Raw genomic sequence first — 17,713 nt, forward strand, 5'->3', positions numbered from 1 at the left:
TTAATGCCATTCCCATCAATCTCGTGTCCCAAATATGTGACTTTATTAGTTGCAAACCTGCACTTACGCAGATCAGCTGTAAGTCCATGATGCTCTAGCAACCCTAGGACTCTGTTTAATTTAGCATCATGTTCACCTCTACTTTTGCCCGTGATCATGATGTCATCTTGGAAAATTAGTAGGTTTTTCTCCTTCTTGAATATTTCACTCATTAACCTCTGAAACATGGCCGCAGCAGAGGCCAGTCCAAAAGGTACTCTTTTAAACCTAAAACACCCCAGTGGGGTTACAAATGTAGTCAGGCTTCTGCTCTTGGGATGCAAAGCCACCTGGTGGTAAGCAGAGCTAAGATCGATTGTTGAAAACCACTTAGCACCATTAGTAAGGGACAGCATCTCATTAATCTTTGGCAAGGGAAATTGATCCACCAATATGTTTTTATTTAGATCGCGAAGATCAATGCATAGCCTGAGCTTGCCGTTAGGTTTCTTCGCGATAACTAAAGGTGAAACCCACTCAGCCGATTCAACTGGCTCAATGATGCCCTCCCTCTGTAATCTCTTCAACTCATCCTCCACCTCACTAATTATAGAAAATGGTATGTTCCTAGACTTGTGTATGCAAGGTGTGGCATTTTTCTTTAGCTTGATTTCATGTACAAACCCTTTTAGTTTCCCTATGCATTCTGAAAACACCTTAGGATACCTTTTTTTAAAGAAATTGTTACATTCTTCCTCAGTTTGTAATATGAGAACTGGGTCAGGACTGTTCGGATCAAGTATTATACCTAGTTCCCCTTGGTCCATCCATCCCAACACTGATGGACCGACCTTGGATACATAAAGCTTACCCGTAGTTTGGCGGGATTTAAATATGAACTCCAGTTCCCTGTAACCTAGCATTTCAATTGGTTCGTAATTAAATGACTTAGGGAAAATATCAGGCTTCTTCAATCTTGTACCAATGGTTGGAACAAATTTCTCTAACCACACTTTTTCATTTACAATAGTATACGGCGAGCCTGAATCCGCCACAATTGACATGTCAACCCCGCCAATGTTCATGTCACAAATAGGTTTTTTCTTCTTAGTAACACTGTCTTCAACATTTAACACAAACAAATTCATGTCATCTTCATCTGAGGATGTACAATCTTCTTCTTCCTCATAAATTACAGCTTTTACATTTCTCCCTCCTTTTTCTTTCTTTGGACACATAGCACCAAAATGCCCCACTATACTACAATTTGAACACTTTTGTCTCACTGCTGGACACGACCTGTCATTCGCCAAATGGTATCTACTGCCACATCTGTAACACCTCCTGTCATCTGAGAGTTTACTCTTATTGCTAGAATCCCTACGTTGTGCATACCTTGAATTCAGCATACTACTGGACTTTTTAGAACTAATCACTTTTGCTACCATGGACTTATCCTCAGTAGAGGATCTTTCCTCTTGTAAAACAGCTTTGGCACACCTTCCAGTTAATTCTGTACATTTAACTATCTCCACAACCTCCTCCAATGGTAATTCTCCCTTCGCCCACAGTTTCTCTTGAACATGTTTATTTGAGGATCTCATAACGACCTGGTCACGAACCAGCTCGTCATGTAAAGCCCCAAACCTGCATGTCAGTGCCAAACTTTTCAGCGCAGCAACATAATCCTCCACAGACTCTTCCTGTGTTTGCTTGCGTTGAAAAAATTTGAATCTATTCACAGAAATGGAAATAGTAGGTTTAAAATACATCGTTAAATCTTCCAGAGCAATAGTATAAACATCTCCTGGTCTTGCTCTTTTGTTTATGCGATTGTAGATTTTCATAGCCTTTGCACCCAAACAATGAAGAAGAATCTTTTTTTTCTTTTCAGGAGTCAATTCTTCATCTCCCTCAAAGGTGGATAAATAGTTTTCAAAATACTCTCTCCATTCTTCCCATTTTAGGGCGTCATCCCCAGTAGACGGTATGAAAGGTAAAGGTGGAGATAGATTCCAAACATTTCCTGAAGCCATGGTCAATACCTAACATAAGACGGTAAGTATTTAATTTCCAATTTTAACTTTTTACTGGAGAACAATAAACTCTATTAAATGAGGATAGATTCCTTCGTTTTTTTTTTTTTTCAAAGTTCTTCAATTCAACAAAAACTCATGTGTTCCCTGTTCACATAGCCTATACCAAGAATAACCTTCAATGGTGTGCGTGTCACCGCTGTCAGCAACACGCAATTAGATCATACTTTGAAAACGGCGTGTTATTTGCTCAATAAAAACGCCTCCTTTCTCTTTTTATTCTTCGTGAAACTGACTGAATCTCCTTTGCCGGATGATTGACACGCACAAAATGGCCGCCCAACGTCGTCCTGCGTTGCGTTCCACTGACGTCACACTTTCGGCTGACAGGAATCTCTCCTCAGGTTACCGTGTCTGCGCAGAACACAACCGCTGAGGTGAAATCTTCCAGCGCTTCTCACGCGCCAGAAGCTTGACTCGCTCTCCTCAACTCTCCACACGTAGTTGTTCTATAGATCCTCCCTCACTAGTGCACTCCTATGCACTACAGATAACCAACAGCACAGGGATGTGGGAGAAGGACCGTTTTTTTCAACTTCTAACCGAAGGTCACAAATGCGGAATCTTCCACAAACATTCAACGCTCACAGCGCTGGCACCGAAGGCTGGGAAACTCTGACTCACCCCTGTTTAATGGCGTTCAGCAAGACCTCCAGACCTTCTTTCCTTCCAGGCGTGTTCCAGAAATGAACACAAAACAGCAAAGCCGTTCGCCGATCTCCGACTCACTTCCACATGCTCAACGTGCATGTATAGAAAAGCTGCATCCTGGAAATTCCACGGAGTGCGGAAAACGATAATCCGGTGAACACAACTGCGCCAGATGTACCCAACACAAACTGGTCAGATGGCCTCCCTGTGGGTTCTTCGTGGTGTCAGGAGCCTCGTCGCCAAGTTGTAAAGACGACTAACACAGCAGGTAAGTGTAAGGTCTTTATTATCTTAACCTGACACCAGGGCACATCTGTTCGCTGCCACCATAACTTAGTAACTGACAATAAACTGTCAACCTGCCGGTGGTCAGTTAGACACACTGACGTCACAATGCACCGGCAGGTCGCTCGTGCAGAGACATGGCACGAGAGCAATACATTAGAGGAAAGAACTTTATTAATAAACACAACATTGTTATTTACAATTAGCTTAAACTCGCGTAACTGCGAGACCTATTGCATTGCAAATGCTTGTTGTACTGGCCGGAACATTAAAATACTGGGGGTACCAGTAAAAAAATGGTCAGGTGACAACCCAAGTGGTGGGAGCTGCAGCAGCAGCCTGGGCTAACATATAGGAATTGAGTAGGGGGCTGAACACTTTTTAGCCCATTGGGTGTGGCACACCTGAATTGCTGGGTACACAAAGATATCTCTGCAGATGGTGCCGTAACCCTATAAGATATTTTAAATGTAGCCCGTTTGCAGCCATAAGCTCATAGGTCATTGCACTTGCATTTATATATTGCTTGCTACCCGACCACAGACGAGATGTTGACATTTGTCAATTTCTTTAGGGCAATATTTGAGAAAAATAAATGTATACATGGACTGTCAGCCTTTGCTCCCTCCTCTTTACTTAGCCCTCCTCGCGCCCCCTTCCCGCTGCAACACACCGACCTCTAACTTATGACATACTGAAATATATTCTTTCATTTCGCTCCTGGTCCGATCGGTTATTTTCACAAACTTCAACTCAGCAGCATGCGTGCGTAGAGTTTAACCCCGCCCTCCAGCGCTCCGATTGGCTCCCGTGTGACTCGGCTCATGTCTCTCCACAGTGAGGCGAGGGTCGGAAGACCGCTTTGAACGATGGGAAATGAAGTCTTCTATGTGGCTTCCCTGTGACTTGGAGCTTTGGTGGCGACAGACACGAACTACAGCTCGTTAGTCCACTCAGGCAGAGAGTCCGCTTGGCTGTGTATAGAACTAGAGCATCGATTCGATACCAGCAGCAAGCAGGTACATGCAAACAGAAGAAGGAGCGACATGAGTGCAGGGACGTGAGTACTAGATGTGTTTACGGTAGATGGTTTCCCTGATGTACTCGTGCTGTGATCCTGCTTTATTACACGGGCTTCCCCCTTCCTATATGCATAAGGGTTTGGATGCTGTCTTCTTTACAACGGTAGTCATAGGTGGGTGGGAGAGTCTGATATCTCGAGCTTGATGCTAGGCTCTGGACCGCCTCGAGGTCCTCTTGGAACCTCGAGCCCAAAACAAGCTGAGCTTTCAGGAGACGCCATGTGACATAGTGGCTACAAAAGCTGACCATGTAACATGGGAAAGCAGGTTGGAATCCTGGTCTCTCGTCTCTGTATATCCCATAAATCCAACACATCATCTATTTTTTTTTTTTTTTTAAGTATAACATAGTCGATGTCTGTTGTGAAGAGCTAGTATATTCTGTAGGCAGGGGTTGCATTACGTGTAATTGACAAAAACATAATGTGAGTTGTGACAGTTACCCAGATGCTAATCTCCCCTTCCAAGAATTAAGGACAATGCATTAACTTTTTAGGTCAGTAAGAGTTAACCATCTAGTGGCTGAATTGCACAGCCTGAAAATGGAAAATCTTTGAATAATCCCGGTTTCCCTTCTTGACCAAATTGTGTGATCCTGGGCAGATACTTTATTACCTAGCCTCCTTTTGAGGTCTCGCCTACGCTATGGAGGGCCTTTAGCCGTCGCTGTGCTCATTTCCAAGCACACACTCGTGCTTGTGGCGGCATCCACCTTGCGGGAGCGAGCAGGAGCGTGCCACAAGCATGAGTGCAATGCTTGAAAATGAGCAGACTGCGCGCACATGCACCACTCCCGGGCTCCACTCCTGCTCCCCCCCTCTCTCTCACGCGTGCACCACTCGCTGGCTGTGTATTTTCAGCCAGCGCTTCCAAATTACAAAACACAAAGACCTTTGCCTTCGCTCTGTTTCTGCATTCGCTCTCCCTCTCTACCCCTGCCCTCTCCCTCCCTCCGCCCTCTCCCTCCCTGCCTCCGCCCTCTCCCTCCTTGCCTCCGTTCTCTCTCCCAAGTGTGTTCTCGCGCCGCCTAACTCCCTCGACCTACTTCTGTTCACTTCTACCTACTTTTGTCAGTAGGCACAGAAACGGGCTCTCATCATCTTTAATTGGAAATATAACCGCTCGGAACATGCCGACCGAGGGCTGCCCAAGGAGACTTCGCCGGCACTAAATCAGGGCGGAATTAACATAATAAACAGCTAACTTGCATTAAAATTTAAACGCCTGCATATTGTTTTCTAAAGCTCTGCCGGAGCACGTGTTCTACGTGACAACTGGGTGCTCCTCTCCCAGGTCTTATCTCAAGCTCCCGGGGCCAGTCCATCGTAAAGCAGAGTCTCAAGCGTGTGGGGTGACGAAGGGGGTTGCAGCTGCAGTCACCGGTGACCCCTAAATGAAGTTTGCCATCCACCATGGGTCTTGAGCACTTCCACCACGCAGACAGTGATAAGGGGGGGGGCGCGTTTGCTTCGCTTGTTTTTAGGTCGAGCCTGTCCCATTCCGCAGGAATGGATAGGATCGAATTCATGACGGCAAAATCCTCTTCAAACTAAGGGGTTTCAGCCCGGCGTTTTCTTGCAGTTCACGTGAACATGCACGAGCATTCACGGCCAGGGCTTCTCCTCCCCTAGCAGCACTCCTCCCACACCAGCAACTCCCCCTCCCACACCAGCACCTCCCCTCTCTCTCCCCGCAAACACAGCCTTGCCGTAGCAGCACTCCTCCCACACCAGCACCTCCCCCCTCCCACACCAGCACCTCCCCTCTCTCTCCCCACAAACACAGCCTTCCTTTCATTTCTCCTCCCCCTCCCCAGCCAGCTTCCCCCAGGCCTTGTTCCCTCAGATATGCTATTGCATATCGTTTGCTACCTCTTGTATTTTGTTGCTCTTGATACTTGCACAACTGTCACTATTGTCTCATGTAACGTAACGTTTGCTTTTGTAACATGCTCACTTGTAATTTTGGCTTCATGTATCTAAAAACGCCTCCCTCGCGCTCCTTTCTCCCTCTCTCCCGCTGCCTAGTCCTCCCACCCCCTCCCTCTCCAGCGCGCGCTCCACTCGCATCTGCCTGCTGCTCCCCCGCCCACCCCACCCCACTCCCCCAACCAGCAATGCTGAGAAGCTTGTTTCCTCTAAGAACATATCGTTTGCTACCTCCAGGCCGTGTTCCCTCAGATATGCTATTGCATATCGTTTGCTACCTCTTGTATTTTGTTGCTCTTGATACTTGCACAACTGTCACTATTGTCTCATGTAACGTAACGTTTGCTTTTGTAACATGCTCACTTGTAATTTTGGCTTCATGTATCTAAAAACGCCTCCCTCGCGCTCCTTTCTCCCTCTCTCCCGCTGCCTAGTCCTCCCACCCCCTCCCTCTCCAGCGCGCGCTCCACTCGCATCTGCCTGCTGCTCCCCCGCCCACTCCCCCAACCACCCCCCCACTCCCCCAACCAGCAATTCACACACAGCAACGCCACTCACACACGCAACGCAACTCACCCACGCAACCCCACTCATCGACGCAACCCCACTCATCGACGCAACGCCACTCACACACGCAACGCCACTCACACACGCAACGCCACTCACACACGCAACGCCACTCACACACGCAACGCCAATCAGACACGCAACGCCACTCACCCACGCCACTCACCCACGCAACGCAACTCACCCACGCAACGCCACTCACCCACGCAACGCCACTCACACACGTAACGCCCCTCACACACGCAACGCCCCTCACACACGCAACGCCCCTCACACACGCAACGCCCCTCACACACGCAACGCCCCTCACACACGCAACGCCCCTCACACACGCAACGCCCCTCACACACGCAACACCCCTCACACACGCAACGCCCCTCACACACGCAACGCCACTCATCATATTGTGCTGCAAAACTAAATACTTATAAGGTCCCACAAGCGAGACCTATTGGCAATGCCAATGCTTGTTTTGTTTGTTTTCCTCTTGTTACAAATGTGTTTCCTACACTGCCTGAAGCCCGGGGTCGCTCTCTCTTTAGGTTCCTTGTACGGCCGTCGCTATAGAGCTCTGACCCCCCCCCTTCCCTTGGAGCCTAGTTCGCACTGTAAAAAAAAACCCATAGATGTAGGATATTAATACGTTGATCAATAGCAGTACTTTTCATTAGGCACAGAAATGGGCTCTAATCATCTTTAATTGGAAATATAACCGCTCGGAACATACAGATCGAGGGCTACCCAAGGAGACTTTGCGCCACTAAAAAAGGGCGGAATTAACATAATAAAAAGCTAACTTGCATTAAAATTCAAACACCTGCATATATGTTTTCTAAAGCTCTGCCGGAGCACGTGCTCTACCTGACAACCGGGCGCTCCTCTCCCAGGGCTTATCTCAAGCTCCCGGGGCCAGTCCGTCGAAAAGCAGAGTCTCAAGCTCGTGGGCAGACATAGGGGTTGCAGCTGCAGTCACCGGTGACCCCTAAATGAAGTTCGCCATCCACCATGGGTCTTGAGAACTTCCACCACGCAGACAGTGACAGAGAGGCGCGTCTTCAAACGAACACCCAAGAAGGCACGAGTTAGGGGCAGGTAATTGTTTCCCCTAATAAAGGCACAGGGTCATTTCCTTTTGGAAAGGGAATGTCGGGTCTCAGACCTAACCAACCAGGGCAGGCACAAAAACAAAACAGCTTCAAGGCACTGTTGTTGCTCCTAAACACAAAACATTGCTACCAGTTGATCACATAATGGAACATAGCAATTAGGGGGTGAAGGGATAACAGGTGGTGGCGAAAAGATTAAAACATTGAAGACTTTTGGCCATAAGTGATCTTGTTGGCTAAATTGGTAGCTTTTACTGCAGCTTATTTAAGACCGACATGGAACAGTGGCTGAGAGAACAGAAACAGCTTGTCCTCAGCAGAGCTGCTTTCATCGGCATGTAAGCAATTACTACAGGGCCGGCATTTACAATAACCTCATTCTGATGCCCCATTAATTTTATAGGTGAAGTTTCTGTAAAACAGTAGATGGTTGCTACCCCAGGCTGGGGCTCTCTATGTGAGACTCCCTATCTTATAAAGTCCTAGCTTCAAAGATCCAAGTCTAGAAGTGAGCACATTTCAGGTAATTTGTATGTGCATAATTGTGCAAAATTTTAGAGAAATTATGCAAAATGTAAAACCGGCATTCAGTGCTGTATTTTAGTGCAAAGTTCATCTTTGTGGCCAGAAGGAGGAGGCATTTGGAGCTACAAAAGTGACACAAAGAACACAAGTAGCCACTCAAGTTCTGGTTCTTCGTGTTGTCCCTGTGTGCTCCCGCTAGATTTTTGCCACAAACGACACATAGTTACACAACGTGGCATAATAGTGGCTTCAGGCTACTCTTAGACTCAGGATTCCTGGTATAGTCCAGCCATCATTAGCACTACGGTCAGGGTAATTGCTTTGATTACATACTTCGTTAACTTCTGATAACATAAGCAATGTGTATTTCTGCATGTAACAGAGATAAAATCGAATTTAGGATTCCAACGTATGGATAATCAAACCTTAAATTTCAAACTTCTTCCTTATTGTGCGCTCCTCCCCCTCACATAAATTATACTGGTCATTATAGCCTAACCTGCCCCTGCTGACATCTTGGAGTGCCATCTTTCCGTAACAACCAGGACTTTCTGTAAGTACTCAATGAGCAATGATAGTCCCCACTGCCAGATATTTGCTTCTGCGGCCCTTGTTACCAATTGTGCTAGTTCAGGTGGAGCGATAACTCCAGGTGAAACTACGCATCACGCAGTTCCAACTCTCTCCAGAGTGGCCCCTTCAAACATTCATTAATCCCCTCACTTTCTCTGCTCTTCCTCCACTCTTGCCTTACATCATCTGACAGGATTACAATCTTCGTTCTCATCCTGGCACCTGACTGACTGACTCTCTCACTCTCACTGACTGACTGACTCTCACCGACTGACTGACTGACTCTCACTCTCACTCTCACTGACTGGCTAACTGACCTTCACCCTCCTGTTATTTATGCCCCCCCATAACAAAACAAGCATTAGAAATGCAATCGGGCTCGGATTTATTTGAGTTTGAGCTAATGGCATTGTAAATGCCAATGTCTTTTTGCCATGTGTTATGGAGTGTCTGCATGTGGTGTGTAGTGGAAGTATGTTTGTTGAATTGTAATTTTACCAATGGTGGCATGCTGTGCTTTATATGAATATGTTTAAAAGTGAAGTGTACCATACTGCGATTGCTTGGTGGGAAAGTGCACTGCCGGCTGGAGGTGTGTGTGCCTGGTGGAAGGGTGCACTGACGGCTGGTGGGTGTGTGCTTGGTAAAAGCGTGCACAGATGGATGATGGTTGTTGGTGTTTGTGCATGGTGAAAGCATTAATTGACGGCTGGGGGTGTGTTGTTGTGTGTGTTGTTTTCTGTGTGCTGGTGAGTGTGTGGTGGTGAGTCTGTGGGGGTGAGCCTGGGGAGTGAGTGTGGTGGTGAGTGTGTTGTGTTGAGTGGTGACAAGTGTGTGGTGTTGAGAGACTGAGGTGTGTGGTTTGTGTGTGCGTTATGTGTGTGTGGTGTATGTGTGTGTGGTGTTTTCTGCACACTCACACACTGCCCCGTAACATTCACACACTGCTCACCCGCACACTCCCAATGTCACCCTGCATAGTCACACACTGTTTACCCTGCACACTCATTCTGCACACTCACACAATGTGTACCCTGACACACTGTCTCCGCAGTCACTCTGCACTCACTGTCACTCTGCACTCACTGTCACTCTGCACTCACTGTCACTCTGCACTCACTGTCACTCTGCACTCACTGTCACTCTGCAGTCACTGTCACTCTGCTGTCACTCTGCACTCTGCTGTCACTCTGCACTCTACAGTCACTCTGCACTCTACAGTCACTCTGCACTCTACAGTCACTCTGCACTCTACAGTCACTCTGCACTCTACAGTCACTCTGCACTCTACAGTCACTCTGCACTCTACAGTCACTCTGCACTCACTGTCACTCTGCACTCACTGTCACTCTGCTGTCACTCTGCACTCACTGTCACTCTGCTGTCACTCTGCTGTCACTGTCACTCTGCTGTCACTCTGCACTCACTGTCACTCTGCTGTCACTCTGCACCGCCACTCTGCACTCTGCACCGCCACTCTGCACCGCCACTCTGCACCGCCACTCTGCACCGCCACTCTGCACCGCCACTCTGCACTCTGCACCGCCACTCTGCACCGCCGCACCGCCACTCTGCACCGCCACTCTGCACCGCCACTCTGCACCGCCACTCTGCACCCCCACTCTGCACCCCCACTCTGCACCCCCACTCTGCACCCCCACTCTGCACTCTGCACCGCCACTCTGCACTCTGCACCGCCACTCTGCACTGCCACTCTGCACCGCCACTCTGCACCGCCACTCTGCACCGCCACTCTGCACCGCCACTCTGCACCGCCACTCTGCACCGCCGCACCGCCACTCCGGCCTGGGGGGGGGTCCTCCTGGTATTCCGGGCCATAGCACCGTGTGAGGAGCCGGCAGGAGACGGAAACAGTGTCAGAGAGCCATAGCACCGTGTGACCGTGTGAGGAGCCGGCAGGAGACAGACTCAGTGTCACGAGAGCCACAGCGCCGTGTGAGGAGCAGGCAGGAAACGGTCACAGAATTACGAAAGCCACAGCACCGTGTGAGGAGCCGGCAGGAGACAGACTCAGTGTCAGGAGAGCCACAGCGCCGTGTGAGGAGCAGGCAGGAAACAGACACAGAATCACGAGAGTCACTGCACCGTGTGAGGAGCCAGTGAGAGACAGACACAGAGTCACAGCACCGTGTGAGGAACCGGCAGGAGACAGACCACAGAGTCAGGAGAGCCACAGCACCGTGTGAGGAGCAGGCAGGAGACAGACACAGTGTCACGAGAGCTACAGCACCGTGTGAGGAGCCAGTAGGAGGCAGACACAGAGTCACAGCACCGTGTGAGGAGCCAGTAGGAGACAGACAGTGTCACGAGAGCTACAGCACCGTGTGAGGAGCAGGCAGGAGACAGACACGTGTCACGATAGCCACAGCACCGTGTGAGGAGCCGGCAGGAAACAGACACAGTGTCAGGAGAGCCACAGCACTGTGTGAGGAGCAGGCAGGAGCCAGACACAGAGTCACGAGAGCCACAGCACCGTGTGAGGAGGAGCCGACAGGAGACAGACACAGTGTCACAAGAGCCGGCACTCACACACCAGCTGCAGTTTCAGGCGTCCGATCATACTCCATACAGTCCACCACTATTATATTTATATATGTACAAAATTCTCTTTTCTAGATATTTCAACTTCACTATCGTCCACAAACAATGAACTACACAGTCACAACTAAATACATTGAATTAAGATGGTATTATATGCTGTGCACAGAAGCCGAAGGAAAAATCACAACGTCGGACAAATATTCTTTTAAACGAATCGAATCCCCACGCCGCTGTTGAGTGGCTCAGGACAGGGTTTCTCCAGAACGCGTTTGGTGCACTTCACGGGACGGATCTCTTACGAACTGTGTTCACCCGACCGTTTCCGCCATTCATGTCGCAGCCAAGTTCGTATTTCTTTTAATCTTTGCGAATGAAGAACAGCGAAGTGTCCATCTCCACGTATGGACTGTGACACCTCCAGACATATGTGTGTCTAGTGTATGAAACCCTTCTGTCGCCATCCAAGGAGTTAGTGAAAGTCTTGTTCTCGGCTCCAAACTCTTCCTCTGAAGTAATTGCCGGCGCTCCTCTCACGGCTACTTTCTGTTCTTAGAGAAAGGGTCCAAGTGTCCGCTAATGATGGCCGCAGCTCTTACAACTACTTTTCGTGTGTCCGTGGGCTGGAATGAGGTTTCTCGCGCACACAGCTCACGTGCCGCAGGACTGAGCAATAAAAAATGATGTCATATTTGACACTGTGTGATTCCGGCTTGGAGCCCGCTCGAGTGCCAGAGTCTCAGGAACACTTTTTCACATTCCCGAGTGCGCTTCGAGCGGGGGAAGCCGAAGAAATGGTGAAAAAAACAAAAGGCGCTTTATTCGAAATACACATAAACATCTTTATGAGGCGTGAACCTTGCAGTGCATTGTTGCGTACCTGTCAAAAATGTATTGTATTAAAAATATATATGTACGTTTAACTTTATTGCAACACATTCTTTTTAGCGCTCTGTACCGTGCTCTGTTGCTCCAAAGCGGTGTCAATAAATTGGTAATACATTTTCCGATCCCAAAAGGATGAAAGCGCAAGGATGTAGGCTTACGGCTAGAGCGGTCGCCCTCGAAGCTGGAGAACGGGGTTCGTGTCTCGGCAACGACGCTCAACATCCGTGATTCTGGACAAATCACTTAATCTCACCGTGCCTAACAAAACAAGGAAGCTGCGCGCTGCAGAATTGTGAACGCGCCCGGCCATCTGGATTCACTAACGGAGGCACCCTGACAGCTCCTAATTATAATTTATGTACTTCTTTGCGCGAGCACGAACGAAATATGCCCAAAATGGCGGAACAAAACTACATTTACCCTATCACTTCAAGCCTATTAAATGAAAACACAAGGAAGACGAATCACTGGCCAGATGACAGAAAACCCTAAGGAATGTGTGGAATTCCTCTCGCCAAGGCCCTAGGAGATACTTCTTTTTTTTCTTCATTAACATTAGGATCTCGAAACTCCTCCCCCACTTACAGTGGGGAGGAGTCCGAGCCCTAAAAACATAACATGCTACCATTGGGACAGGTAGATAGAAGTTACCAGCATTAAAAGGACAACAAAAAAAACTCAAGACAATATTTGTTTTTTTTTAACACACTTCATTGATGACCGCAGTATATCATGTACATTAGAGAGATATTCGTCTACATACAGTCATTTTCTCCCCATTTCAACAATCACAGTACATGTATTACGTAGCACTGTGTCACTCGTCATCTTGCATGGTAGAGCAGGCTAACCAAGATCAATTTCAGTGCTGGAAATGTTATCAAACGAGCGATGGACATGTTGTATGCTCAGCGACATCTCAAAGTAATGCATATTTATATGAACTATTGTTAACGTAGACAAACCCCGTCTTCCACCCTCCCCAACCCTCTCCTGTTCAGTCATATCCTGGCTGCCACTATGGTTGCAGGGGGTCATCCTATAGTCATCCTCCTGGAGGAAGCAATGTACTTGGTAGAGTCCTGACATCTCGGTCTAACAGGGCTCAATGCATGTGAAAACCTAGTCACCCTTGTATATTACTGGGTCTCAGTATCTTGTGCAGGAGACAAATTTAGTGCTTCCAGTTCAATTAACATGGCCTCCCACCCCAGTGACATGAGTTGCTTCCTCAGCCCCCTCTCTTCCTCCCTTCGGAGAGCTGCACCCCTGCCCTCCCCCATTGAAGCATGTCAGACCGCCAGACAGTGACAGCCGGGCAACTTGGAGACTTCCACCTCATAGTGAGCATCCTAATCGCCAGGATGAGTGCCAGGTCTGTGAACTTTAGACGCACCTTTTGGACCTTAGAGAGTCTACGAAGTTCCATAAGGCAGTTTAGTGCCTCGTCCGGGACCGGGAGTTGTGTCACTGTGGCTAGAGAGCGACGCACCTCTCCCCAATAACCCATTATGCGAGGGCAGGACCATAGCATGTGAATAAAGTCCACCTCGCCTCCTTTACAACGGGGGCAGTAATGGGGAGAGTCCGGGAACATACGGTGTATTCTTGTCGGTGTAAGGTATGACCTGTGGAGTATCATCGCCTGTATAAATCACTGGAGCGGTTAGCGCTCTAGTTGCAGGAAGTGAAGGGCTATTTAGGCGGTGTCTATCTGCGGGTGCGCTGCGGTAGGGAGGACAGTGGCAGTGTCTCTCCAGATCCGCTCCACACTACAGGCAGACTGTGAGAGCTCTAGTCGCTGGTGCTTACTTTTAAAACTTTTATAATCTTAAAATTGACAAATTTTGTGTGCTTATTGATTCTACTGTATTTTAAAATATACTTCGGTGCCATACGGGAAACTTAAAGGGGGGTCTGGCACTTACCAGATAGGGAAGCCTGGGCTCAGTGTCTGATCCTGCCCGCCCCGGTCCGACGCGGTAGCCAGTACCGTTGAGCAGAGGGCGGGACAGGGAGAGCCAGGTACTTCCGCCCTACCATTGGAGCGGTTAGCGCTTTAGTTGCAGGAAGTGAAGGGCTATTTAGCCCCTGTCTATCTACGAGCGTGCAGCGTTCGCGCGCAGGGGGAGCGCCGTCTACACGCCGAAGAGAAGCCCGTCTGCGCCTGTACGCGACCGAACGGGGCTAGGTGCCATTAATCCTGCTCCTCCAGATAGGGATTATAACACAGACAGGCGTGTCAGTTACACGACCCAGAAGCTATTAAGCCTGCAGACAGCCCTCTTGCAAGGCTGCGCAGGTGAGGCCTGGCCATGCCTGGAAGGTCCGATCTCCTGCCGGCATTGTCAGTTTCAGGCCTCCTATGTCAGTCAGCCTATAGTGCCCCCTCAGGAAGATACACACACACACACACTGAAAGGGTGGAAAAACTTGCTCTGCAATATTCGATCTCTGCCAAAACATCATATAGAGGTCTGGGATCTCATCTCCACTGTACAGCCTGAGCTGTGCTTTCTGACAGAGACGTGGCTGAAACCACACTCGGTCCCGGCAATCACTCTGGGCATCCCAGAGGGATTTAAAATGATGAGGCTGGACAGACCTGTTAAAACGGGTGGAGGTATTGCCATTATTTATAAAAATGGGATCACTGTTTCCATACTGGATCAAAGTAGTACTGCCAGTATGGAAGTAATGGTCTTTAGGATCAACATTCCCACAAAGGCCTGCTAGAAAGGGGCACTGGTATACCGTCCACCGGGCCAAGTGCAAACTTTGCCATCTCATTAGTCGAAGCACTTGCCCCGCACATTAAATCCGGCAATGACTTTCTTTTTATTGCTAGGAGATTTTAATGTACATAGTGATCTGGCGGACAATGCCGAGGCTCAGTCCCTTCTAGCGGATTTATCCCTATTAGGACTAATAAAGCATAACAAAGGCCCCACCCATTCAGCGGGCCATACACTAGATATGATTCTGTCTAACTCCTCCAAGATTGTATGTAGTCCTCCTGTGCAGGTGAACTGGTCCGACCATTTTGTTATTGAATTTTCCATGCTTGGCATGGCTAAATCCAGTAAACGGTCCCCACTTCTACCCTTTTCGCGCAGACAGTGGTACAAAATGTCACCTGGTATTTTTCAGGACACATTAGTTGAACCTCTAATCACAGCCTCTGACAATATCGAGCTGGCCGTATCTAAATATAATTCTGCCATTTCCACCGCGGTCGACTCCATAGCGCCCATGAAACCATGTAGGCGACACCCGGCACAATGTTAGGAAGTTTGGTATACTGACCAACTTCGTTCTCACAAACAAGCATGCAGAAAGCTAGAAAAGGTTTGGAGAAAATCTCATTTGAAGGAAGAAAAAAATCATGACTATTCTGCCTTGGCCACATATCATACAAACATCAGATTGGCCCGGAAGAACTATATTGCCTCACAACTAATCGAGGCGGGCAATGCCTCCAAGGTTCTGTACCAGATCCTTCAATCTTTCATTAGGCCTGTGGCCTGTGAGAGTCTCGATCTGCCCTCACAACAATTATGTGATGACATCTCTCTATATTTATAGTCTTTTTGCTCTTTGCATTGGATTGTAGCGAAACATATTTCACTCTTGTTATGTGTTTGAACGTTTTAATTATGTTTTTATTTTTTATTTCTGGCCGGATAGGGTAGTACTGCTCTGTTCATCTCATTAGGTTTAGGCCTGAAAACGCAAACACCTCACCATTCTCCTGAATTCCGGGTGTTATCTACGGCTCGTATCCTTGCTTGAAGTGAATTCCATATTTTTGTGGCTTGGACTGAATAAGAGGGGTTTCTGATTTTCTACTTGCCATGTGGTATGATTAGCCAGGATACTAATCTGCAGGGGCCTTTTCTGCAAGTAACTCTTAAGCTTCATCTGTATGAAATATGGTTCCTTTCCATTTACTACATTGTGAGTAATACAAAGGTTCTTGAAGGTAGATGTTATAGCTACAGGGAGCCTATGAAGGGCATTTCGAACAGGGGTGATGTGTCCTCTTTGGTTTTCGTGTAGAAGTTGTATTGTTGGTATATCCTGAATTTGTCTCATAACTGAGACAACGACTCCATGGTTCAGGCAATTAGTGTAATCTAGCCGTGATATGGCAAAGCAGGTAAACCATAATACAAAATCTGAATTTAGTTACTTGGTTACATCAGAAATTCACAGAGAGGACCAGTTAATGATGACGCCTAGGTTCCTTATTTTTTTTCTAAATCATAGGTGATATTCCCAATCTTTTGGGACAGGTCATCAGTGGGTCATATCTCTTCCAGTGCCTGTATGTTAGAATCTCAGTTTTTGTTGCGTTGATATTTATGTGGAATTGTTATCATCCAATGATTAAGGTCTAGGATGCAGTCAGATATATTTCAGATGCAAAGTCATTAGGTTTTTCCAGTTTTAGGGCAATCTTTGTATCGTCCACATAGTTATAACATGTTAGATTAAGGGACTTGAGGAGTTTTCTGGATGATCGAACATATTACATTTAAGAGATGTAAGGAGCTGATTGATCATTGGGGTGCTCCTGTTTTGATGTTTAAGGTGGCAGTATAAATGAAGGTACTGAAATAATGCTTGTTCTGTCGATCAAATAGTAGGAGGTCCAGTTTAGGGTGATTCCTTCAGAGGCTATTTCCTTTAGTTTGAAAATTAAGGTTTCTGGGTAAATTTCTCTTTGTATTTGTCTTCCAAAGAACATGGACCATTAATAATTAACCTGAGGTTGATTGCCTATGGTGGGTCTAAGTCGTTCTTCTTGATGAGTGGTCATACATATGATGTCTTAATTTCTGCTAGAAATGTGTCAGTGGCTTGTAAATCTTTACTTATGCTCATTGTACTAGGCGGTCGGACTTTCTCAGCAAACGTGCCCGCTCTATGGAACACCCTACCACAAAAAATTCAACAGGCTCCTTCTGAACTCTGCTTCAAGAATCTGCTGAAAACTTGGCTTTTCACCCAACCCCGCTAGCTCTCCTATCTTTAGCCCCAGGTCATTCTGTGTTCTACCAGCGCCGGGACACCTCCTAGCGAGGTAGCTGTTCGCGCTTTATAAGATCCAGTATTATTAGTATTATTATTGTAGGTATTGCGGCCAAAGTTGATAGTAGAATGCTTCTGAAAATTTGCAGGGGGCATTGATTCGATGGTGAGCCAGCTGGTCCACTGGCTTTGTGGAAAGGATTGCTGTGTATTTGGTTGTTGAGTGCTTTTGGCTGTGCAATGATTAATGCTCTTTATGGGAGGTGTGTATACTTGCTTTTAGCACAAAGGAGAGGAGAAAGAATTCAGAATAATGATGTGTCATGTTTAGTTTTGTATCCCTGTTTTGTGGACAGTATGAGTGTTAGTGGTGGGGGAGAGTGTTCCAAAAAGTTACATTTTTAGTGCTCTATAAGCTGCTATTGATATTAACTGAGTTG

The 17,713-nt window shown here is 47.5% G+C and overlaps 1 protein-coding gene across 5 annotated transcripts in view; it reads left to right on the forward strand.

The window, feature by feature from the left end:
* Positions 1 to 3,953: 3,953 nt before the first annotated feature.
* LOC144823165 (lanosterol synthase-like) overlaps positions 3,954 to 17,713 on the forward strand; it is a 171,868-nt gene continuing 158,108 nt past the window's right edge. For all 5 annotated transcript variants that reach the window (XM_078681444.1, XM_078681441.1, XM_078681442.1 and 2 more), the window contains exon 1: positions 3,954 to 4,071. In XM_078681444.1, the coding sequence (XP_078537570.1) occupies positions 4,058 to 4,071 (14 nt within the window). In that variant the 5' untranslated portion in view covers positions 3,954 to 4,057. The remainder of the gene's footprint in view (positions 4,072 to 17,713) is intronic.

This window comes from Lissotriton helveticus, chromosome 3_1 (genome assembly GCF_964261635.1).
Source record: "Lissotriton helveticus chromosome 3_1, aLisHel1.1, whole genome shotgun sequence".
Lineage (NCBI taxonomy): Eukaryota > Metazoa > Chordata > Amphibia > Caudata > Salamandridae > Lissotriton > Lissotriton helveticus.